The sequence below is a fragment of the Doryrhamphus excisus genome, chromosome 2, assembly GCF_030265055.1.
Source record: "Doryrhamphus excisus isolate RoL2022-K1 chromosome 2, RoL_Dexc_1.0, whole genome shotgun sequence".
Taxonomy (NCBI): Eukaryota; Metazoa; Chordata; class Actinopteri; order Syngnathiformes; family Syngnathidae; genus Doryrhamphus; species Doryrhamphus excisus.
Genome location: NC_080467.1, coordinates 3,701,682 through 3,728,782, shown reverse-complemented (window position 1 = coordinate 3,728,782; position 27,101 = coordinate 3,701,682). Strand labels below are relative to the sequence as shown.

Here is a 27,101-nt window from a genome sequence, read left to right as displayed (position 1 = left end):
CCTAGCCTTTGGCGTACACTCACAGCCACTAGTTGTACTGGGTACTAGGTACCAGGTACTAGGTACTAGGTGCCAGGTACTGGGTACTATGTACCAGGTACAAGGTACTGGGTACTAGGTACTAGGTAATGGGTACCAGGTACCAGGTACTAGGTACTAGGTACTAGGTACTAGGTACCAGGTACCAGGTACTGGGTATTAGGTACTGGGTACTAGGTACTGGATACTAGGTACTAGGTACTAGGTACCAGGTACCAGGTACCAGGTACCAGGTACCAGGTACCAGGTACCAGGTACCAGGTACAAGGTACAAGGTACAAGGTACAAGGTACTGGGTACTGGGTACCAGGTACTAGGTACTGGGTACCAGGTACTAGGTAATGGGTACCAGGTACCAGGTACTAGGTACTAGGTACTAGGTACTAGGTACTAGGTACTAGGTACTAGGTACTAGGTACGAGGTAACGGGCACCAGGTACTGGGTACCAGGTACTAGGTACTGGGTACCAGGTACTAGGTACTAGGTACTAGGTACTAGGTACTAGGTAGTGGTTACCAGGTACCAGGTACCAGGTACCAGGTACTAGGTACTAGGTACTAGGTACTAGGTACTAGGTACAAGGTACTAGGTACTGGGTACCAGGTACTAGGTACCAAGTATTGGATACCAGGAAGGTTACTAGGTACGAGGTAACGGGCACCAGGTACCAGGTACTGGGTACCAGGTACTAGGTACTGGGTACCAGGTACTAGGTACTAGGTACTAGGTACTAGGTACTAGGTACTAGGTACTAGGTACTAGGTACTAGGTAGTGGTTACCAGGTACCAGGTACCAGGTACCAGGTACTAGGTACTAGGTACTAGGTACTAGGTACTAGGTACAAGGTACTAGGTACTGGGTACCAGGTACTAGGTACCAAGTATTGGATACCAGGAACTAGGTACTAGGTACTGGGTACTAGGTACTGGGTACTAGGTACTGGGTACTAGGTACTAGGTACTGGGTACTAGGTACTGGGTACTGGGTACTGGGTACTGGGTACTGGGTACTAGGTACTGGGTACTGGGTACTAGGTACTGGGTACTAGGTACTGGGTACTGGGTACTAGGTACTGGGTACTGGGTACTAGGTACTGGGTACTAGGTACACTGACTAATGACATCCTGCCTTGACTTTGACACTGAGAGCTATTCATTTACCAATACTATATATAAATACTATATATATTTAATATAATATTTATATGTGTACAGTCAAACTCTTTCATTTTGGTATGATTGAGTTTTTATGAAAAATGTTTCCTACAGATAACAAAGTAGTCTGTCTGCCATGTACTCTCTCACTGTGCTTTTATTATGAAGTGTGGTTGCAAAAAATAAGCCACCACGGGGCCAAAGACGTTGTCAGTGCTTACACTTTCATATTGAACATCTAGCTGAAATTTAGCTAGCTGAAGTTTGATCACGGTACCGTTTAATGCAGGGCGTCATTATTATTAGCATGCGTATTCACAGCATTATAGAGCAGTAATGTAGGATTCTTACGCGTATTCTATACTGCTTATATACGCTACTGTACGCCATGCATAGGCTAAAACTGCCCCTTCCGCCCCCCGAGTATGGACTCCATGGCAACATCTGCTGCATCGCAGTATCGGCCCTTCAGACTCATCATCCTTGTCAACTTGTCTTTGCAGGCCGACTATGGAATTTGATGCGTATTCCCAAATGTTTCGGAAGCATTATCCACCTAGCGTATAGTGGACGGCTAATTTGTGTGTGGCGACTACCATCAACACGGGCATGACCTTTTCACTTTGGCGAGCAGACTACTTCCTCCTTCCTGGAGGATGATGAACAGATGGGCGGGGCCATTGTGATTCTTCCGTTGATCCCATCACGTTCCTGATGTCGGATATCCGTGACCCCCTCCTTAATTAAGAACCTGTGGTGCACCAAGAAGACGTTCACGCAACTCCAAACATTTCCACTCATGGGAGAGGTTTGGCTTTAAAAGTCCGACACGTGCTGCTTTAAATCGTGAACTGATTGGAGTGCGGCGGCGGCGGCGGCGCTGAAGGAGCGCAGCTGCGCTTCAGCACCTGACACTCATTAGGAGCCGCTGATGAACATAATTAAGAAAGATCTTTATTGTGTCACATGTTCAACATTCCTCTCTGCTTTTAACCCGAACCGCCATGCAGGAAACGGGATTCGAACCGCATTCGAAGCACTCTGGTCTTACTTAGAACAACACCTGCAATGGCAGGGCTGCAGGGTGGGAGGGGGCCAACAAAGGCGGGGGGTGGTGATTCAGCATGGGATGAAACTCCGTCGCCAGGGGATACGCGGCCGTCACATCCAGGAGACGGACAGGAGGTGGGGCATAGAAAGAGGGCGGCATGGGCGGTGGTGGTGGAGGACCAGGAGGGGGGTTCAAGCTGAGGGGGTAGGGGGCAAAATGTGGCAGGAGATGCGGGTACGAGGGGATGGGGACGGGGGGCGGCAGAAGAGAGAGATGGTGTTGGATGATGGTGTGATGGAAGGAGAACGAGGAGGAGGTGGAGGGCGGGATGAGAAGAGGAGGAGCCCGGAGGGGGCGGTGCCCCGGGGGGAAGCTACGTTGCAGACGGGACCTCCTCCTCGTTTGTCGGTCCTCCTTTGTTGTGACAACATCCGCCGCCACATGGTGGCCAATAGGAGGCATGACGGCGTCCCTGTGACTAGGTTCACGCCCGTCCATTTGTGGCGTGATGTCATCAGGGGGCGTGTCAACAGGTGGGTGGCGTTCACGGTCATGAATGCGTTGGACATTTTCGCCCCGGGTTTGATGATCCGGTCCCCTCGAGATGACCTGACCCGGGTCGTCGCCGTCTTGGCGGGTTTGAAGGTGACTTTGCTTTGTCCTATCAGGTGGCAGGAGGTTTGACTCCGCCTCCTTGCGGTTGGCCCCACCCACCCATGCGGTGTCACATGTGTGACACGCTTGTCTTTGTTCTCCTTTGGATTGCTTCCGTGCCGTCGCTTCGCCACATTCCATCAACTTCCTCTTGCTGCTGACGGGCGCCGCTCCCACTTCCTGCGGAGTGGCCTCTAAGGTTCGTGTGTCTGATCCGCGACTCACCTCACTTCCTGTCTTTTGTACGGCGCAGCATGACTCAAACGTGAGACGATGTCCCGCTGCCGACGTTTGTCTTTGAGCGCCAGCTGTGTCTCTGAAGGAAAGCGGGGCCGGGCTAATCGCTGGATCACATGCGGCTTCCCCACGCCGACAAGGAGAACGACGGATTTGGCTGATCGCCGCCTCACACACGTTTGATTCCTGAGCTCTTATCTCCCGCTCCTCATCTTCCCGCCTTTCCTCGTATCCCGCTTGATGTCTGCGTCCCGTCTCCGTAATTGCGGAGCAGCGTGGCGGCGTCTGTGCAGCAGAACCAAGGGAGGGACTAATCGCCATGTTACATGAGGCACCCCCGCAGAGGGGCTTTGTGAGCCGGGGACCCCACCCGCAGGCTGATTGCTGGGATTGATGCCACCCGGCCCCCGTGTTCACCTGCGCATCGCTCAGCTGCTTCCAGCGATTACACCGATTCGGGGGAAGATGGCTTAATAGCTCCGCTCTGTCGGCCGCCTCGCCCCGGGTTTCATCTCCTCTCATCCGTCTCTCCTCCCCCCTCGTTCGGTTTTTGGGGCCTCCGAGCAGCCGAAGACGCCTTAATGGCCGCTTTTCCCGCCGCTCCTCTGTTTCAGCGCCATCTTTTTTACGCTTGGCAATCTGATTCTCACCGAGAGCCGTTATTATCCCCCGCCCCCCTCTTTTCCGCTTTTTACTGTTTATCTCCTCTCCTCTTTTCCTCCTCCCCCTCTTCCTCATACCCCTCCTCACCCCTCCTCTCCTCTTCCGCCTCCTTCTCTTCCCCGGTTTCGTGAAGTGGCAATCCGCGGAGGCGAATTTGAAAGCGCTATTATCGCCATCCGGAACTGTGCCACCGCCTTTGCATCGGCCTGCAACTTCCAAAGGATTTCCCGCCTGTCCTCCTTCATCCTCGTCCTGTCTTTCATCTAACTTCACCTCCCCGCCTCCCCCCGCGTCTCCTCGCCTGTGTTGGCAGTCGGCTTGTTTGATCACTGATGGCTTTATTCTCTCCCCCGCTCTCGCTTCAGCCTCGTCCCCTCTGGGCCTGCTGTGGGCTCGGAAGTCGTACAGCAGCGGGTTGACGCCGAAGGAGAGCGATGGCGACGTCTTGGTGTAGCTGACCATCTCCGAGGGCCACAGGAGGACGCGGCTTCCGTCTCTGCTCAACACGGGACAGAACGGTTCTTCGGGGCGACTCGGAGGAGAGCAAGCGGATTGTTTTTCACGGTTCCAGAAGTCTTTGGGTTGAAGTTGTTGAAGAGGTTCGGCAACGTGCGAAGGATCTGAGGTTTCACCGCCATCGCCGCTGTCAGAAGGCGGTACTAGTAGCCCACTGGTCCCATGACGAGAAGCTGCACTTCTTCCACTACCGTCTTCAGCTCCAGTACCAACTTGGGTTTCTGTACCAACTTCACCAGTGTCTTCAGTTCCAGGTTCCCTGCCGTCTGTTGGTTGGTCTCCACCATCCTGGGGCCCGGTCCCGAGTCCCTGACCCTGTGTCTGAGTCTCAGGGCTTAGGGTTTTCGTCTTCGTCACAGCATCACCGCATTCTTTGCGTCTTTCTTGCGTTGTCTCCGTTGAACCCCTTGCAGCTTGAATGAAGATGGCGGCCGACCGATGCAGAAGCACGCAACTCCTCTTGGGCAGCGAGAAGCACACAGGGCGCCCTCTGCCGGGCACGGGGCTTTTATCGTTGGAGCCGTCGGTGGCATCCGGGAAACGGGAATGCCAAGGGAACTTTGTGTCAGATGAGTTCTTCCTGGTGATGTCATCAGATCTAACGTCCAGCTGCTCGTACGGCCATCTTGTGTCGCTCAGGAGTCTGCTCCCGATGGCGGCATCCAGAGGAACGATAAACGAGGTTTGAGGTTCTGCGAGGAGAGAAGAACACAAGGGATTAAAAACATTTCCAAAAAAAGAAGCTGAATTATTGTGACAAGATGGAGATGAAGAGGCGAGCATGCAGAAGAGGATGAGATCATTTTAGGCTCCTTGTGCATCAATTCAGCATCCTGGCGGCTCACCATCACTCTTTTGTTGCTCATAACACATCAGAATATGATTTATGGGCGTGGGATGGACTTGAGAATAAATAAGCGGCGTGATGAATGCGCGGCTTACTTGAAAGTGGGTTTTATTTTGATATGTAACATCCATTTTGTAGCGCTGCATGTTGCCGGATGTTCATTTGTCTACGAGTCTTGATTGATGCGCTTAGAAGAGTCACTTACTGATGTGTCGATCCAAATACTCCTGTTCAATTGGCGGCGCGCGTTTAAAGTGCTTGAAGCGCTCCGAGAGGCAACGATTCCAATCAACTTTTCCTTCTTTCTCAACTGTGAAATGGGAAGAAGATAACTTTATCCATGCGGTGTTTTTTTTCTTGAACCCACCCACTGATGATGCGCTTTGTTTTGTTTTATTTCCTCACTTTTTCAAGTTTTGACACACGGAAGTTTCGGCTAAAACATCTCATTGTTAGCTTTTGTTTCATCCCTCTGAGCGATTTATATGGTAGCCATGAGATCCCATACAAGAACTCAACACTTGAATGAACATGAATCATAAATCACTCCACACTTTTTATTGGTTCTAGCATATCTTACTTATTGTGTGGAAAAGCAATCTAAATGTACTGCCAAAAAAAGTCAGTAAGGATAATTCATAATGCCGCCTACAGAGAACATACTAACTCCTTATTTCTAAAATCACAAATACTTCAACTTGCTGATATAGTTCATCTTCAAACAGCTAAAATAATGCATAAGGCTAAAAAAATAAGCAATTAGCTAAAAATGTCATCCAATACTTCTCTACAAGAGAGGAAAAATATGATTTGTACATTTGAACACTTCTATGCTAGGACTACGTTAAAAAGCCATAGCATTTCAGTATGTGGAATGCTCATATTGGATGCTCATATTGCCTCGTACTTTGGTAAGGGACAAAAAATTAAAAAAAAAAAATTGTAAAAAAAATCATTTTTTAAAATAAAAATTAATAAAATAAATTAATAAATAAAATAAATTAATAAATACAAGGATGAAGAGTCTTGAACCAGTCATGATGTGCTATATATATCACTATATTGACACTTACTATGGTACCCATTATGTCATTGGATGCTCATATCACCTCGTACTTCGGTACGTGACATAAAAAAAATGAAAAAAAAATGAAAAAAGATAAAAAAAATTATAATAAAAATAAAAACCTTAAAAAATAATAGAAAATAAAAACTCAATATAATATTAAAATAATAAAAATAATATTAGAAAGCAGGAAGTGAACAAATGTAACAGTTACTGATTGTAAAAGTACCAGATGGTAGGGCGAAGCAAAGCTTATTAAATCCTACCCCTCACATTTGTTCACTTCCTGCTTTCCTAATATATTTTAAGTTTAGTTTTTTTTTTAGTTTTATTTAATTTTATTTTTTTTGTCATGTACCAAAGTACGAGGTGATATGAGCATCCAATGACATAATGGGTACCATAGTAACGGTCAATATAGTGATATGTATAGCACATATACTATTAGTCATTCTCCGCCATTGAATCCCTGATCCACGCGTTTATCACATCCAGAATGGACTACTGCAACAGTATTCTTTACGGTACAACATCCAAAACCCTCAAAAAACTGCAATATATTCAGAACTCAGCTCCACCCGCTCCCGTGAACACATTACCCCGGTCCCCGCACCTACAAAGCTCTCCACAATCTGACCCCCTCCATACATTACAGACCTTCTCCATCCACACAATCCCCCGCGTCCCCTTCACACCAAGCTCCGAACCTGGGGAGACAGAGCCTTCTCCGTCGCTGCCCCCACTAATATTATTAACAACAGATATGACTATGGAGATCCAGATGGAGGACACGCATGGAGGACAAGCATGTAGAAGTTGGTGAAGTGAGTGATTGTGGCTACTGAGCACGTGCGGCAGGATGGTGGTGGTCATGCAAAGCCACTCATCAAGTACGGAAGCATCCAGCGAGGCCGTGTTAAGTGGATCTCAGCTCTTACTGGTCCCCAGAGTCCCGCTGCTCGGATGGATGTCGGCCCAGTTCTCTATTAGGTGCCGATTGCTTTGACTCGCCGGGTCGACTGCCACGGTGGTGGAGCGGAACATGGGCCCGGAACCCGGAGCGCTATGGAGGGGGGGGGAGAAAGAGAGAGGATGAGGAGGATGAAGAAGAATCAAATTGGTCACGGTTGGCTCTCTCTGGCTGCCTGCCAGCAGCACGACGCCATTGTTGCCACTCAGAATGTCAGCGACGAGCGACTTTCTCTGCTTCCTGATTGGCCAGAATCATCCTACACCCACGCAGAGATAACCTCCGCTTGTGTTGTTATGATGTACAGCACATGTTTGGGTTTGATGTCGTGTTTGCAAAACCTTTCCACGCTTTATTCCTGCTGCACCAGCTGAGGTCAGGTTCTTGATGTTCACATATGGTTGGAGGTCAGCCAACAGTGCCGCCATGAATTTGACCATAGAATATCATTCATTCGTTTATTAATTTTATACCGCTTATCCGCTTATTAAGGGTCGCGGGGGATGCTGGAACCTATCCCAGCTGCCTTCAGGTGAGAAACGGGGTACACCCTGGACTGGTGGCCCGCCAATCACAGGGCACATATAGACAAACAACCATTCACACTCACATTCATACCTATGGACAATTTCGAAAGTGGTATATATGAGTGTAATAAGCACCCTTAACACTTTTGACTGCCCCCCCCCCCAATATGTGTATGATGGGAACCTGCTGTCATAATGGTAATGGTTTTATTTCATTTGAACATGCATCAGATTACAATTGAATGCATCACATAATCAGTTCACAGTTCCACATGTCCAAAAGGAGTAGGAAGAAGCAAAGCTTATTAAATCCTACCCCTCCATTTGGTACTTTTACAAGCAGTAACTGTTACATTTGTTCACTTCCTGCTTTCTAGTATAATTTAAGTTTTTATTTTATATTTTATGTTATTTATTTTATTTTATATTATTTATTTAAGGTTTATTTATTTTTTAATAATACATTTTTTTTTTAAAAAATTTAAATTTTTTGATTTAAAAATTTTAAATTTTTTGATTTAAAAATTATTTTTAAATTTTTAATGAAATTTTTTTTTGTTTGTTTTTGTCACGTACCGAAGTACAAGGTGATATGACCATCCAATGACATAATGGGTACCATAGTAACTGTCAATATAGTGATATAGTATATAGCACATCATGAAATGTATTTTATTTATTAATTTATTTTATTAGCGCGCAGACCTCACTCAATTCCACCCTCGGCCATCTCAAAACATGCTAGGTTAATTAGCGACTCCAAATTGTCCATAGGTATGAATGTGAGTGTGAATGGTTGTTTGTCTATATGTGCCCTGTGATTGGCTGGCCACCAGTCTCGCCTGAAGACAGCTGGGATTGGCTCGAGCACCCCCATGTAGTGATGATAAGCGGCATAGAAAATGGATGGTTCTGTTTGTAACGGCGCATCGAATCCATGACCCGTATAGCATTCTTTAGCATGGCGTCATTTTTATAGCTAATCATGGTTGTGAGAGTTGGGTGTGGCCAATATAAGTGGGCGTGTCGCCTCTCTTTTTATGATTTTTATTTCCACTTTCATGGTGATGTATTTCCATGAAAATACATGCAGGCCACACAGCTAGGAGACCATAGTTCGATTCCACCCTCGGGCATCTCTGTGTGGAGTTTGCATGTTCTCCTTATTCAGATCAATATTATTAACTCACCAACCGCGTTCTTGTTTCTCCTCATGCTGCTGATGAAGCCTCCTCAGCAGCCTCTCCTCCTTCCTCTCCTCCCTGCGCCTCCTCTGTCTCCTGCAGGCCAGGGCTCTGTAAAACTCCCGCTGCTTCAGCTCCTTCAGGCGCTACGGAGACATGGTCACCCACACCATGACGTCATTACCACGAAATAAAAAAGGCTGTGTCTCTCTGTGTGTGTGTGGTTGTCTATCAGCAGGAAAGCTTATCCACTTTCTCTCTGTGTGTGTGTGTGTGTGTGTGTGTGTGAGCTTTAGTCCAGCTTAATTCCAGCACTGAGCGGTCTGCACACCAGAGATAGTGACACACTCACACATAATAATACAACAATAAAATAGTGGCGCTTCATATCGCAGACAAACAGATAAACACAAAGACCAGTCAGAGACAAACACTGATGGACGAGGAGGACAACACAACTTTTTACAAGGTGTGTGTGTGTGTGTGTGTGTGACTCCGGGAAGGTCATGCGCTCACCTGCTTATGGTGATGGTCGTAGGAGTTGATGTGGTTGTCGTACTGTTGGTGTCGGACATATTGTTTGTCGCACAGCGCGCAATACAAACTGGAGTCTCCTTCCTCCTGCACACACAAACATCAACACATTTGTTGTCGTCCGTCTACATCATGATCAATGGTGTGTCACTGATCACCACATGATCAATTATGTATCAATAATGGTAATGGTTTTATTTCATTTGAACATGCATCAGATTACAATTGAGTGCATCCCATAATCAGTTCACAGTTCCACATGTCCAAAAGGAGTAGGAAGAAGCAAAGCTTATTAAATCCTACCCCTCCATCTGGTACTTTTACAATCAGTAACTGTTACATTTGTTCACTTCCTGCTTTCCGAATATAGTTTAAATATTTTTTTTGTATTTTTTGTATTTTTATGTTTGTCACATACCGAAGTACGAGGTGGTATTTATTATTTTTATTTATTAATTTCATTTATTAATTTATCAATTTATTTTATTCATTCATTCATTCATTTTCTACCGCTTTTTCCTCACGAGGGTCGCGGGGCCTATCCCAGCTGTCTTCGGGTGAGAGGCGGGGTACACCCTGGACTGGTCGCCAGCCAATCACAGGGCACATATAGACAAACAACCATTCACACTCGCCGGAGTACCCGGAGAAAACCCACGCATGCACGGGGAGAACATGCAAACTCCACACAGATGGCCGAGGGCGGGGACCGAACCCTGGTCTCCTAGCTGTGAGGTCTGCGCACTAACCACCAGACCGCCGTGCCGCCTTTTTTAAGTTTTACATTTTTTAATTTTTTTTGTTTGTCATGTCAAGTACGAGGTGATATGATCATACAATGATATAATGGGTACCATAGTAACTGTCAATATAGTGATATCATGACTGGTTCAAGACTCTTCATCCTTGTATTTAGCAAATTTATTTTATTTATTAATTTATTTTAGTAAATTTTAATAATTTTTTTTAAAGTTTTTAAAAAATTTTAAACTTTTTTTAAATTTTTTTTATGTCATATACGTAGTAACACAATAGTATAGTAAGTGTCAATATAGTGATATATATAGCACATCATGACTGGTTCAAGACTCTTCATCCTTGTATTTAGCAAATTTATTTTATTCATTAATAAAAATCATTTAATTAATTTTTATAATTTTTTTCAAGTTTTTAAAAAATATTTTAAATTTTGGTTTAATTATTGGTTTAATTATGGTTTAAGTTTTTTTTGTATTTTTGTTCATTTTTATTTTTTTTAATTTATTTTATAGTTTGATTCCACATACTGAAACGCTATGGCTACATAATCAATTATGTATCAATGATCAATTTTGTATCAATGATATATTCAAAAGTAGCAAAAAAAAAAAAAAAACGTCAACATATGCAAGAAGCATCATGTCCCGACAGATGGGCAGTTCCAGTGGCAGATTACTATCACTGTCCTGCTCCACTCATAGAAAAAGCAGATCATTCCTCCCCCACACTATGCTGGATGGGGGGGGTGGGGGGTGGGGGGGGGGGGGGGGGTTACAGTATTATGCATCTGTTCTGCATTTATTTAGTCGATCTTTACGGTGAGATGAACGATCTCAAACATGTTTACAGACGGGGGGGTCATGACAACAAAGTAACAATGTTACAAACACACATGTTGTGTGAGTGTGTGCGCCATCTGCTACTATTTCTCACACACACACACATACACACACCCCACGCACACACAACACCGTATCCTCAGCGACATATTTTCAATAAATATCAAGTTCTCCATAGTGTAGTTCATGTTTACAACCCCCCCCCCAAAACACACACACAGTGTGCTCACTAGTAAACGTACATGATGGTTCTATCAGTGAAGTATGTGTTTGTGCTAAATGTCTCTTAAAAAGCAGAAAGGGTCATTAGGAGACGGAAAGGGGGAGGGGCCAGAGACAGATAACGAGCAGGCGTGACAGGGCATAGATGAAGACAAAGAACAGAATGGCGGCGCCATTACAGAGCGAGACGTCCAGATTGTGACGACCCCCGGCCGACATAATTATATTCACTGAGAAGTTATGTTGCATTATTCTATTAGCGTAAGAAAGATTTCCATTTGCATGATTAAATCAAAGGCTTTATGTCCTAAAAACACGCTCCGATTTAAATACGCCGCAGTTTAAAAGCTTTTATTTAACATGGTCGATTTTCTACAAAGGTGATTGGTCGGTCGGCGGGTCTTATTGTACACTTTAATCCTGAAGGGGATCATTTCTTGTCATGCATTAATACTCCAAGTATGAAGACAGATACGGACATTGACGGTTATTCGTCGGTTCATAAATATCAATAACCGATGCCGAACTCGGAAAAGGCAAAGCGGATCGCAAAGTCAATCGGAACTTTTATTGCAAAGAATCTGCTGCCGTATCGGGTTGTTGAGAAGCAACACCGTAACAGGGCGCTTCATCACTGATGAAGGGAAATTAGCATCTCACGTGGTCGACAGACGAGAGGAATGAACGAGAGGCACACGGGCGCGAATACGGCTAAGTCCAAAAATATGCATATTTAAGCAAATTTCTGGTATTTATTGCCTAAAGCATAAAAATGTCTTCATTCATTCATTCATTCATTCTCTACTGCAGGGGTCTCAAACTCAATTTACCTGGGGGCCACTGGAGCTAAGGTCTGGGCAAGGCTGGGCCGCATCAGGTTTTCCAAAAAAATATTTTAATGAATTTTTTTCATGCAATTTTCACGAGCGCACCCACGCCTCCATCCCTCCCAGTGGCGCAAGGAGAGAAGATGTGACGTTAACACAGCCAAGTGTAATCTTAACCAATCAAATGAATGCCACTCATGGCCTTTAAGTGCACAGGGCCCACTGGACTGTGCATCAGAAACCACAATGCGTGTCATGTACCACGTACACCACATAGTAGGACGCGTAACTGTTCCCGGCAGTTACATTAAACACAGCAGCAGGCTAATCCAGGCATCTTGATTGTTTTCCACCAGCATTCCTGATCCGCATCGCCAAATAGGAGAACCTTTGTTGGTATATTCTTGGTATGTTGTCCTCATTTTCTTTGCAGAAAGTGAACAGTAAAATAAAAATAAAAATAAAAATAAAAATAAAAATAAAAATAAAAATAAAAATAAAAATAAAAATAAAAATAAAAATAAAAATAAAAATGAAAATGAAAATGAAAATGAAAATTAAAATTAAAATTAAAATTAAAATTAAAATTAAAATTAAAATTAAAATTAAAATTAAAATTAAAATTAAAATTAAAATTAAAATTAAAATTAAGACAAAGACAAAAATTAAAATTAAAATTAAAATTAAAATTAAAATTAAAATTAAAATTAAAATTAAAATTAAAATTAAAATTAAAATTAAAATTAAAAAATAAAGTATTCTCCTGCCAGATTTTAACAACTAACGTTATAATATTATGTCATTAATTATTAGTTGTGGGCTGCACGGCAGTCGAGTGGTTAGCGCGCAGACCTCACAGCTAGGAGACCCGAGTTCAATTCCACCCTCGGCCATCTCTGTGTGGAGTTTGCATGTTCTCCCCGTGGTTTTCTCTCCGTACTCCGGTTTCCTCCCACATTCCAAAAACATGCTAGGTTAATTAGCGACTCCAAATTGTCCATAGGTATGAATGTGAGTTTGAATGGTTGTTTGTCTATATGTGCCCTGTGATTGGCTGGCCACCAGTCCGGGGTGTACCCCGCCTCTCAAACGGACTAGAAGAGTACAGCAAAGTCAAAGGAGTGCTGAGTCAATCCTTGTCAACTTTTCATTCTTGCCGACTTGGAAGGAAAACTGAATTGTTTTCCATTCCAAAGTGACCTGAAATCCGACCGCCGACATTCACACTGTTACTGATGTCTCAACCTTCTGTAATCATCCGGCTGGTTGATGATCTCCGCTTGCGCTTTCCTTGTCTTGTCTGATCTTCCCCTGAAAACAAAAACATCTGACAGAAGTCATTACTGGGAATATTTGCAGCCAATTACCTGCTTTTTGACTCAACCGGCTTCCATTTTGCTCAACTCTTCAAATGTATCGGAAAGTCAATGAAACAAAGCTGACGGCTGCAACTAATTTGATTTTTGATGTCTCGGCGGTCTGGATGAATCCAGAGCGCATGTGTGGACTTTGTGAAGTGAAACAAATGACTCCTTCACTGACACGTCTTCTTTTTCCTTTCACCCCCGCGGGGTTACCGTCTTTCTTTCTGCTAGCTTGTACTTTCTTCACTTTAATGACAACGTGCTGCCAGGATGTCTTTTTTTTCTCCATCCAATCTTAATCTTAAACACGGAACCGTATGCCTCGGTAATCTCTATTCTGGCACGTATTGCACATGTAAGCCTGATCCAGTATTTAGATTCTTTCAGTCGAGGGTTTGGTTTTCCCAACAAATGACATCTTGTTTAAATATTCACCAACATCCACAGGATACTTCATTTAAGAAGTACTAAAGGACAATGTTTTTTATTTTTATTTTACTGTTCACTTTCTGCAAAGAAAATGAGGACGAGATACCGAGAACATACCAACAAAGGTTCTCCTATTTGGCGATGCGGATCAGGAATGCTGGTGGAAAACAATCAAGATGCCTGGATTAGCCTGCTGCTGTGTTTAATGTAACTGCCAGGAACAGTTACGTGTCCCATGATGTGGTCTACGTGGTGCGTGACGCGCATTGTGGTTTCTGATGCACAATCCAGTGGGCCCTGTGCACTTAAAGGCGATGAGTGGCGTTCATTTGATTGGTTAAGATTACACTTGGAACACTGAATATCATCTGGCTAAATATAAGATAAAAATACTTTACAGCAGTGGTCTCAAACACGTGGCCCGCGGGCCAAATGTGGCCCGCAGGACACTAGTTTGAGGCCCCTGCCTTGATATGAAAGTTTAATGTTAGTGCGGCCCGCGCAAGTTTGATATGGATGCTGTATGGTATCATGTACCCAGAAAAAATGATTACGTTTGATTAATGTTCATGTTAAAGGTTAAATAACTGTTAGTAGTTATCCTCCCTATTCGTGTGGAAGTGGTAAGTTTTGGGCTATTTAAGTTTAAAGGAAATAACTTGTAGGCTACCGTTTAGGTCGCTAGCTCTCTAGTTTGCGAGTTAGCATGTGTCTCAAGACCCTGCAGTTGCGCAATATGTTGTAAATAAAAAGAGTATAAATGTGACTATAGTCGTGTTTTGTCATGTCTACAGGGCTCTAATAATGCTTTGTTCATTTTTAATCTGAAAAAAATAATTTGTCTACCCACCAACTATATGTGTTTCTTAAGTTTTTATTATTTGCCCTTTTATTATTATTATTATATTTATTTATTACTGATTGATTTTCTTTATTCTTGATTTGTTTATTTATTTTTCATCTTATTTTGTGCAGAAAAATAAAAATTAAGATATTTAATAACAGTGGAATGTTTTATCAGAGCTTTTATTGTAGAAAATCGGAACCAAAGCACTGAAAAAGTTTGTATATTTTTCTGTTTTTAATAAATGCATTTTTTTTTTGGAAAACCTGATGCGGCCCAGCCTTGCCCAGACCCTAGCTCCAGTGGCCCCCAGGTAAATTGAGTTTTAGACCCCTGCTGTAAAGTACGTATTTTATCTTATATTTAGCCAGATGATATTCATTGTTACCAGGGTTCAATTCCACCCTCGGCCATCTCTGTGTGGAGTTTGCATGTTCTCCCCGTGCATGCGTGGGTTTTCTCCGGGTACTCCGGTTTCCTCCCACATTCCAAAAACATGCTAGGTTAATTGGCGACTCCAAATTGTCCATAGGTATGAATGTGAGTGTGAATGGTTGTTTGTCTATATGTGCCCTGTGATTGGCTGGCGACCAGTCCAGGGTGTACCCCGCCTCTCGCCCCAAGACAGCTGGGATAGGCTCCAGCACCCCCGCGACCCTTGTGAGGAAAAAGCGGTAGAAAATGAATGAATGAATGAATATTCAGTGTTCCATATGTATTCATTGATATATTTAATGAGTTTGAAATGAGGTGAATTAGCTAAAGCTGGCTAAGGACAATGTAGAAGGTTTAAGATCCGAGTTTCAGCAGCTTGATCCGTTAATGACGTGTTGAAGTAATTACAGAGCTTTACTTGACTTTATGAAGTCCTTCATTTAGGAGGATTACACAAAACCTCCTGAATGAGACGTCCATGAGACTTTACAGCGGCATGAGTTCTTCCGTTGGCTCCACCAGCTGGTTTTGAGTTTGACTTTCTTTTATGAATCGAACCATAATATTATCCAATCCAATCCAATCCACTTTATTTATGTAGTACATTTTATAAACAGAGTTTCCAAAGTGCTGCACAGACTAGTGAAATAAAAGGTAAAAATAAAATACAATAAATAAAAGGTATTATTCTTCTTATTATTCTTCTTATTATTAATATGCCTCATCCCACCCAACCACCTCATCCCACCCATCCACCTCACCCCACCCCTCATCCAACCCCCTCATCCAACCACCTCATCCAACCACCCCACTATATTATGAATATTAATAGCGCGCTAATAATATCATGAATATGAACATGAACATGAACATGAACATGAACATGAACATGAACATGAACATGAACATGAACATGAACATGAATATGAATTTGAATAATATTATTAGTGTGATACTATGAATATGAATATGAATATGAATATGAATATGAATATGAATATGAATATGAATATGAATATGAGCATGAACATGAACATGAACATGAACATGAACATGAACATGAACATGAATATGAATATGAATTTGAATAATATTATTAGTGTGATACTATGAATATGAATATGAATATGAATATGAATATGAATATGAATATGAATATGAATATGAATATGAATATGAATGTGAACGTGAACGTGAACGTGAACGTGAACGTGAATATGAATATGAATATGAATATGAATATGAATATGAATATGAACATGAACATGAACATGAATATGAATAATATTATTAGCAGGATAATATGAATATGAATATGATTGTTATTATTAGCAGGGTAATATGAATATGAATATGAATAATATTATTAGTGGGATACTATGAATATGAATATGGATAATGTTATTAGTGGGATAATATGAATATGATTACTATTATTAGCGGGATAATATGAATATGAATATGAATATGAATATGAATATGAATATGAATATGAATATGAATATGAATATGAATATGAATATGAATATGAATATGAATATGAATATGAATATGAATATGAATATGAGTTTGAATGGTTGTTTGTCTATATGTGCCCTGTGATTGGCTGGCCACCAGTCCAGGGTGTACCCTGCCTCTCGCCCAAAGACAGCTGGGATAGGCTCCAGCACCCCCACGACCCTCGTGAGGATAAGCGGTAGAAAATGAATGAATATTATTCGCCTTAATGTTAAGGCTAATAATGCCAGTAAATGATATATAATAATGAATATTCTATCAGTCCTGGGCATCTCATCCAATACTAAATGGTAATGTTAATGCTTTTATTTCATTCAATATAGAAAACGCAGTACAATGATAACAGGCACGTGATGTAAAAAATAGGAATGGAGCGTCCAGCAGGAAGGACTGACTCAACCTTGGCGAGCATATGGCGAGCAAAGCTGTCCATGCTACCGCCACGGGGGAGTGGACACGCGCCCTCCCCGCAGGAAATCTGTCCGCATGCCAAACTTGTAGCGTAACCGAGGATGAGATTACGGCATTATGTCCAGCACACTTTAATCACCACGTTGTAGAATACGTGCTACATAGATTAGAATTAGCGTTTCTGTATTAGCATCACGTGCACAAAGCGCGGTGATGGCGTCTGATGGTGTTTGCCGTCCGAATCAACGATAGCCGGCTGCTCAATACAACTCTAGCATAACGCAAGCTTTTTTTCTACGGTATTCGATCAGAAAGACGTGTATTCAATTTGCTCGAACCGGCACCGTATCGCCCTCGGGGATCAATAAAGTATCGGGATTGTGATTAAAGTTGATCTTAACCATCGAGTCTACGCTTTTCCTTGAGGTCTCACTTGAAGACCAGCGCGGCGGTAAACTTTATCCCACTGCTTCCTGTCACGCTTCTGAATGTTTGATGAGATCTGACCGTCTGGCCGATGAGAATGCGATTATGCCAAATGGAGCATGACCTCATTTTGCGCTTTGACGGAAAATCAAACTTTGGCAGGAATCAAACCATGAGCCTCCCAGTGAGGGGACATTAACACCGTGTCATCCCACCTTGTGATATCATTCGCTTTTCATCAAAAAGTTGGCTTCAATATTGCACAAAACAAGCTAGTCTGTTTACTTTGTACCGCAGGGGTCTCAAACACGCGGATCAGGAACGCTGGTGGAAAACAATCAAGATGCCTGGATTAGCCTGCTGCTGTGTTTAATGTAACTGCCAGGAACACTTACGTGTCCCAAAAAAGTGGTGTACATGGTGCGTGACGCGCATTGTGGTTTCTGATGCACAGTCCAGTGGGCCCTGTGCACTTAAAGGCGATGAGTGGCGTTCATTTGATTGGTTAAGATTACACTTGGCTGTGTTAACGTCACATCTTCTCTCCTTGCGCCAGTGGGAGGGATGGAGGCGTGGGTGCGCTCATGAAAATCGCAAAGTGCACCGGTCACACCCTATTGGGCGCAGGGCATGGCGCAGTTTATGGAATCCACATTGGTGACTCCAAATTGTCCATAGGTATGAATGTGAGTGTGAATGGTTGTTTGTCTATATGTGCCCTGTGATCGGCTGGCGGCCAGTCCGGGGTGTGCCCCGTCTCTTGCCCGGGGACAGCTGGGATGGGCTCCAGCACCCCCCGCGAAAAAAGCAGTAGAGCAGGGGTCTCAAACACACGGCCCGCGGGCCAAATGTGGCCCGCAGGACACTAGTTTGAGGCCCCCCGCCTTGATATGAAAGTTTAATGTTAGTGCGGCCCGCGCAAGTTTGATATTGATGCTGTATGGTATCATGTACCCAGAAAAATTATTACGTTTGATTAATGTTCATGTTAAAGGTTAAATAACTGTTAATAGTTATCCTCCCTATCCGTGTGGAAGTGGTAAGTTTTTGGCTTTTTTTATGTTCAAAGGAAATAACTTGGAGGCTACCGTTTAGGTCGCTAGCTCTCTAGTTTGCGAGTTAGCATGTGTCTCAAGACCCTGCAGTTGCGCAATATATTTGAGAACAGTGGAATGTTTTATTAGAGCTTTTCTTGTAGAAAATCGGAACCAAAGCACTGAAAAAGTTTGTATATTTATATTATTATTATATTATATATATTTATATATTTTAGTTATATATAAGTTTGTATGTTTTTAATAAATGCGTTTTTTTTGTTTATTTTTTGGCAAACCTGATGTGGCCCAGTCTCATCCAGGCCCTAGCTCCAGTAAGTAAAATGAGTTTGAGACCCCTGTTGTACTGTATCCTTCCACACCTTTTATTCAGTGGGACTACTAGATAACCCACCACGGGGCCAAGGAAAAGTGTCATTTCCAGGAATTCGAAAGTGAGAAAGTGAGTGAGTCCACATCAAAAGTAGCACCCCCAACCCCCACCAGTTGGTGTTAGCGCTTGAAATGTTCCCGCTAGCTAACGCCAGCTGTCACCTGACTTTGACACGCGGATTGTAAATACGTCCTGAACTCGGACACCGTCTTTGCTTTTCATCAGCAGATGCGGCATTAAACGTCTCCACACTTTCGCTCTCTTCCTCTCACGTCGTTAGCACACCGGCCCTTTAATGAGTGACGAGACGGCCATATTGACATGAATATTGCATCGATTCCCAGTGGACTGGACACGTACACTCGCTGGTCTGATTCCATGAATAAACATGACTACACACACACACAAGAATAAACATGAAATATCAAGATGTCCGATATGATGATATCACGCTAGCGCTAGCTAGCTTAGGATGCACGTGGTTTGGGATTCAATTTCGTATTGTAAATATGCAACATGATGTCTTCATTTCCTGATCTGATACTGTATCTAATCTGATATCACAAGGTAGGAACAATAACTTGGAGTTACATACAGCAAAATAAAAAAAATGGCTGCTCATGAGCTTTCACTTTCATGTTCATAAAAAACAGGAAGCACAAACGCCAACCACATCTGCCTGAGCTTGCCTTGTAGAAAGATTTCTAGGAGACATAGCTAACAATTGTAAACAGAGCGAAGCAGAGCAATGGACAGGGCAATCCCAGAGAACATCTGAGCTACATTGCATGCCCATATAAGGAAGCAAGGCTCCCTGTGATGTCACAGGGAGCCAGTGTTAGAAAAAACTCTCTAAAAGCAAGCTTTCAGCGTCATAATTTTTTTTTTAGCGTGGTTTAATACCAGAATACAAAGTGTATGCATGATTATGATATGAAACATTGACATGTGACAAAACATAAGCGAGGGAAACACGATATTTGTCTGCAAACGTGGTGTGTGTGTGTGTGTGTGTGTGTGAGTGTGTCATGTTGCGGTGAGATGTGTGTGTATCCAGATGGAGACAAACGGTTGATCTTTCAAGACAACAGCCGTCCAATTACCACACACAAACACGCACACACACACACACACACACACACATATCACGTTTGTGGAGCCAACAATCCAAAAAAAAAAAAAAGTTATTTTTCAGCCTCCTACACTCTAACGCTAGAGTGAGAGACGAGCTGGATTTCGGCCCTGCGCACACCTCCTTCTGACGAAGATGGAGCCAAAACTAAACATCTAATGAAAACAGCTTCACCCACAGAGAGAGTTGCGAAGTTTGTCTCAAAAATTAGCTATTAATTACGTTTCTACGTGATCGTATTGCTGAGCTACAAGGCTGTGAAAAGTCTGTAAATTGTACCTAATCTAGTGACCTATTTTTGAACGTTTTCGTTAACAGCGTTGCCATGGATACACAAATCTTTTCAACGAATAAATACCAACTTAGTCACGATTGTCACGATTCCGGCGGTGTAACATATGTGGGGGTTCTTTTCGCGGTTTTGGCCGCATTATTTACACAAAAAAATGTCAATTTAATGTCATGGAATAGTAAAATGGGCTGCTTTGCTATGCTGAGCCCTGATTGGCTGCTGATTGGCAGCTGTCAATCTTCAACCCACTGTCACATGACTGTGCTTGACATTAAGGAAGATGTAGTCACCCATGCGGCTCCAACCGCATACGGAAGATAGTTTTATCACACTCTTGTTTACACAGTCAGCTGGCAAATAAATGGTGCTTTTATTTTGAAGGCCAGTAGAAACACGTTTATTGTCTTCACTCGTCGTGATTGGGCACTATAAAACGCTGCTTACATTAAACCGGTGAAGATGCTCATCCAGCGTGAGTCACACGTAAAAACCACACTAGCATGCTAATCTAAGCTAACCCCGCTAGCTTCCATTCACACTGCAAGGTTCCGCCAACTTTCGCCGTTGTTTATCGCCATTAATTCTGTTTAGTTCAGGAAATGTAGTGTTTATGTTTATGTTTATTTACATTTATCCTGCTTTGTGTAGCTTCTACTCAGGTTTATGTTTCTTCTTCTGGTCCCTCGTGTACCAGCACAGCTTCCATCAACATTTAACGCCTTCAGTAGAGAGACTTTATTCCATCCTGACTATCATCCTCCTCCGAGAATGCTGGACTTTATCCTTATTCACACACACACACACACACACACACACACACACACACACACACACACACACACACACACACACACACACACACACACACACACACACACACACACACACACTGCTCTGTTTAAGACAGAGTGTAAATCAATGAGTGCAACCACTGCCACCATGCATGATAATGACAAAGACCCGCATGAGTGTGTTCATGTGTGTGTGTGTGTGTGGTCTAATCCTAACCAAGTCCATTAATGTGTGTCAAGTTGTGATAGTGAGTCGTCACTTGAATGTGTATTTGCCCTCACAGTGGACCTGCGTGTGCGTGTGTGTGTGTATGTGTGTGTGTGTGTATGTGTGTGTGTGTGTGTGTCGAGGCTGAGTCAAGATGATGGCAAAGAGATGTTCCTCTGTCTGTGAAAGTGGGCGGTGTGTTTGTGTTCCATCTGGTTTCACTCCATCTACATTTGAAAGCATGAACACATCCTTGCTTCTTCTTAGCATTGCTCAAATGGGGGTTGGGTTGGATGAGGTGGTTGGATGAGGTGGTTGGATGAGGTGGTTTGGTTGGAATAGAGTGGTTGGATGAGGTAGTTGGATGAGGTAGTTGGCTGGGGTGCTTGGGTTGGATGAAGTAGTTGTGTTGGATGAGGTGGTTGTGTTGGATGAGGGACTTGGGTTGGGTGAGGTGGTTGAATGAAGGGGTTGGATGAGATGGTTGGGTTGGATGAGGTGGTTGGGTGGGATGAGGTGGTCGGATGAGGGGGTTGGGTCGGATGGGATAGTTGAATGGAGGGTGAGGGGTGGGATGAGGTGGTTGGATGAGGGGGTTGGATGAGGTGGTCAGATGAGGTGGTTGGATGAGTGGGTTGGATGAGGTGGTTGGATGAGGGGGTTGGATGAGGTGGTTGGGTGGGATGAGGTGGTTTGATGAGGGGCTGGGATGAGGTGGTTGGCTGGGATGAGGTGGTTGGATGAGGGGGTTGAATGAGGTGGTTGGATGAGGGGGTTGGATGAGGTGGTTGGATGAGGGGGTGCGATGAGGTGGTTGGATGAGGGAGTTGGATGAGGTAGTTGGGTGGGATGAGGTGGTTGGATGAGGGGGTTGGATGAGGTGGTTGGATGAGGTGGTTTGGTGGGATGAGGTGGTTGGATGAGGGAGTTGGATGAAGTGGTTGGATGAGAGAGTTGGATGAGGTGGTTGGATGAGGTGGTTGGGTGGGATGAAGTTGTTGGATGAGGTGGTTTGGTGGGATGAGGTGGTTGGATGAGGGGGTTGGATGAGGTGGTTGGATGAGGGAGTGGGATGAGGTGGTTGGGTGGGATGAAGTTGTTGGATGAGGAGGTTTGGTGGGATTGGGTGGTTGGATGAGGGAGTGGGATGAGGGGGTGGGATGAGGTGGTTGGATGAGGTGGATGGATGAGAGGTGGGATGAGTTGGAGGGGTTGGATGAGGTGGTTGGATGAGGGGGTTGGATGAAGTGGTTGGGTTGGATGAGGTGGTAGGATGAGGTGGTTGGATGAGGGCGTTGGATGAGGGGGTTGGATGAGGTGGTTGGATGAGGTGGTTGGATGAGGGCGTTTCAAGGAGGGTCTCTATCTGAGATTAGAAAAGAGGATTCCAGGGATGAAATGAAGCGAGGAACCAAGCGGTCCATGTGTAAAATGTTTAGAGAGGTTGTGCGGTCCATAGTGCATACTAGTATAATAAAGTAGTCATTGTTGTGGAAAAAATTTCTATCATCCTAAGTAGGATAGAGAATGCCTGAAATAAATACATAGCTCTGGCAGTTTTTATTACCTTTGCAAAACAAAGGGGTCAGACAACACACAGTATGCATGGCGGTCTGTAGGTGTCTGGCCAAGAGTGGTCTCTTGGCGGGAACTTTTATACTCCATAGCATGCAAATGAATTACATTACAAGAGAAAAGAGACTTTCTTGTCACTCCCCCGATGCCACCCTCATGTATGGGGGTTAGCCTTCACACCCATTCTTCTGGCACGGTTTGTCACACCCATGTGAGACAACCTCCTAGGGTCAGCCATTTGGTGGGACATCCTGATGTCCCCTTTTCCCATGAAGGTAAAGCTTTGATCAAAGAATGACCTCCTCCGACACTGCCCCTAACCCCAGGTTACAGATAGCCTCCTGCTGTGCCACCATCTTTGAAGGAACAGCAGGATGTGCTCGGATACAAATGTTGAAGGTCCACAAAAGGCCTTAAAGTAATTCAAACAATGTGTAACCTATGTTATACCTGTGAAATATAAAATTTTCCATCACACTCCTCCCTTTTGATTATTAATTAATCACGAATTACAGTACATTTACAGATAAACAAACATCAGACCGGGGTTGTCAGTAAATTAATTATGAAATTAGGAATATGGAAAACCGTGTTATAATGTGTTCAATTGTTGCAATAGATGGTGGAGGTGTTGATTGACAGTCAGTTCAATTCATTTTGATATTTGGTGTCTGTCATGTGATTGGTTGGCAGTCCGTGCATCCTCTTGCCCAAAGTCAACCGGGATAGGCTCCAGCCTACCCGCAATCCCAGTGAGAATAAGCGACATGGGAAAAAGATGAATGGATGTCCAGGTGTCTTAAAGTGTTTGTCTTCAACTTTTGTGGTAGATGCTGTCCGTATGGCATCAACGATGTGGTAAACATGATGTGTATGATTTGAGATGTTAGATTGCCGAATCATGTCGAAGTCCTTGTGCCTCTGTTGATGGTTTGCTGTTGTTCTATCGTGTTGTATTCAATCAGTCAGTCAGCCAGCCAATCCTCTTGATTGAAGCACTCGTTCTTAGGTTGCCGGAGTTTGCGGTGCAAACTCGTGAACTCCATCCAAACACGCAGTTGAGACGGTTGAGTGCGTCATGGACATTTCTTTTGTTCTGGTTGTAGTTGTAGTCCTCTAGTGTTTCTGCCTTGACCGATCTGTGTGCAGGTCTCTCATTTGACCACGCTGACAGTGGAGTCTTCCCTCTGCTGGAACTCCAACACGTCCTCTCCATGGCCCCCAGGGCCAACAGATGTCAGGTCACTCGACACCCACCAAGAACATAGAAAGAAATTAAGGAGCAACACAACATTTTACATCTACGTGATACATGTCAGATGTGTTCTCTATACATGACTAATCTCGCTAACCCCGAGAGCAGCAGGCAACCTAAGAGCAGTAGGCAGCCGTCATGTACTAGTGTCTGACTGAATACTGACACTTTGTTCATATTTTGGCCATTGACATTGATTGTAAATGAGCCTTAAAATTTTCTAATCGTCAGGAGAAAGCCCGCGTAAGCATGAGGAGAACATGAAACTCCACACAGAAAGGTTCTCAAACCTTCTTGCTGTGAGACAGCAGTGCTAATCACTCTGCCATCATGCCACCAATATCTATTTTAACTTTAATTTTAACATCCAGCTCTGCATTTAAGTTTTTGCCAAACAACACAAGGTTTCACTGAATTTAAACCAACACACCATCTGGTCTGAATTTGCATTAAGATGGACATTGTCACACTGTAGTAGTGTTCCTTGCTCACAGCTGGAAATTTGGGTTTCAATGGACCATTTGCTCTCATTAGCATGACCATTGGCACTATGGAAGGCAAAGTACCGAATACAGTAATATAGTCAAGAAAAACAAGATACAGTAACTTACCAAAATCTTTAGCATGTTGTACAATCCATGGAGTGTCAATGCCACTGCTGATCACTAATCATTATCAACCTCTAATGTTGGAACTCATACCTACCTTTGTTTCACTCACTTTGGTTTTGGAGAAACCAATTCTAGCAAAAAAAAAAATATATCATGTCCAATTGTTAACAATGATTACTCAACAAAATTACATTCTCCCCCCTTTTGACACATGTACTTCCCATGTGTCAACTTCCAAAAGCATTGGCAGTTCCCTGTAAAATCAAATGATGGTTATCTTTTTTATACATCTGCAAACAGTAATCTGTGAAGCTGGACAACATCAAACAAAGTTCGACAATTCAAACTCTGGATCCTGAAGAAGTGTCCTGTTGAACAAACTGAAGTTAATGATGACACACCCTCCCAGGTGTGTGAATGACCTCAAGTGTTACAGTGTTAATGTTAGTACATGTTAGTACTGTTAAACAGTTTTAAACAAAAAGGATGTCATGTTTCGGCCACATATGACATTTGTCTTCTCCTCCTCCAGGAGAATGTGCTTTCCTAATGTGGAACAATGAAGGTTAGGCTGGAATAGTTCATAGTAGTTGATGTCTCTCCACAACACAAGAACAACCCTGAAAGAACAATTAACACATTTCAATTTCAGTCAATTAAAATTTTTGTCCCAGTCCACTGTCCCCCATGAAGAACCCTGCTGTCGGTGTGTCGCACTCATAGTCGTCATGTCAGGATGTCATTTGCAACACTTAAAAGGTCCAAGTTCCTTTGAAAGTCGGATTGTCCTAATTTACAAGGCCTTTTTCGGAATAGCTAATTTTTAGATGAAGGTTCTGCATACCCTAAATGAACTATCTACATTTTAGCAGATTTAATTTATGCCTATTGATGCTAAAAGAGCAGAACAGCCTAATATGTTCTTTGCATGTGTCTATTAGTAAACTAATCATTGGGTTTGTTCTGTATTGCAATACATTTGTTTCCTTTTTCCAAAGTGATGGTCAGGGATGGCTTCAGCCTCACACTCACACAGACAAACAAGACAACACAACAATGAAAAACCAGCTGGACAGTCCTTTCTGAGTGTATTTTTGCCGAAAAACACTTTTCAAAAAATCCAATTGCGGACTGTAATAAATTAACAAATTGTTTTTGCATTCCCAATCGAATGTAAAATAGCATGCTTGTACAAAAAAGGCCCACATTATTCCATTTGTCACTGTGTCTCTTTTAGATAGAGACCCATGAGGAATGGAATCATTGACGTCAAAAAAATGGTACCTGAGTAACCCAAATGTGCATCAAGGCAGCACTTATGCCCAGAACAAAATATTTGTGAGATATACATTCCCCTAACAGCTATCCCTATGTCAATATCTTTTATCAAATTTCTCATCACCATAGAAAGGTATGATGTGCATTGAAGACCTTGCAGAGCATCAATTTGCATAAATTGTGTGTGTGCGTGCGTGTGAGAAAGTACATTCTTAACCTCCTCCACCAGTTGAGCACTCATGTCACCAGTTTGCATCTTCCTTTGATATGCATACAGCTGATTGGCATCTTGCTTCACCAAAGTGTGAACATCAGGGTCAGTGTGAGTTTTTACACCTTCACCTCCATCTGAATTAGAAAATAGGCCATTTGGTCCTTTGCACCATATACCAACAAACCTAATTTTTGAAGTTGAATTTTATCTTAAACAGAAAATCTAATGGTGACTTGTCTTTGGTCCACTTCACCTGACTGGCCAACAAGGTTAACATAATTGCCATTCAACTTTGGAGAGGTTAGGAATTTGTCACTCTTAGTGAGTGTGTTTCATCAGAGTCGAAAGGAAAAGAAATAACCATATTTTGTATACTAAGTCTTCTTATAGCATATTCTAAAAGAGAGAAGTAGATCATATCCTACATAGTTATCAGCAAGAGGGGCTTATTTAAGCCAAGACTCTAAACAAAAGGAAGAAAAGGACAGAGCATATAGATGTGTATGTGTGTGTGTGTGTTACTGTCAACTTCAGTATCATCCTTGGCATCAGTTGAGTCAGAGTAGCCATGATCCCATCACGCCCCACCTCCTTGCCTCCTTCCACCATGCTTGTTAAGAAAGTCCTCCATCAAGTCTTTGGTCCAAAGTCTCCTTTACTGCACATGCCAGGGTCATATTGCTGTCCCAGTCTCTTCTCTGGGTGTCCTCCTTGCAGGTGGCCATTTGTTGCCACCCATGGATTCTGGTGCTTGGCTTGTCCTTGCATCAAAGGTGTGATCCATCCGGTCAAAAGTGTG

General features: G+C 43.3%; 1 protein-coding gene across 1 annotated transcript in view; it reads right to left on the bottom strand.

Moving 5' to 3' along the window:
- Nucleotides 1–1,011: 1,011 nt before the first annotated feature.
- The window catches only part of znf804a (zinc finger protein 804A), a 45,841-nt gene continuing 19,751 nt past the window's right edge, over nt 1,012–27,101 (bottom strand). The window contains exons 2-5 of the mRNA XM_058064185.1: nt 9,427–9,531; nt 8,917–9,056; nt 7,168–7,292; nt 1,012–5,008 (exon numbers count right to left, since the gene is read on the bottom strand). Of these exons, the coding sequence (XP_057920168.1) occupies nt 2,247–5,008; nt 7,168–7,292; nt 8,917–9,056; nt 9,427–9,531 (3,132 nt within the window). The 3' untranslated portion in view covers nt 1,012–2,246. The remainder of the gene's footprint in view (nt 5,009–7,167; nt 7,293–8,916; nt 9,057–9,426; nt 9,532–27,101) is intronic.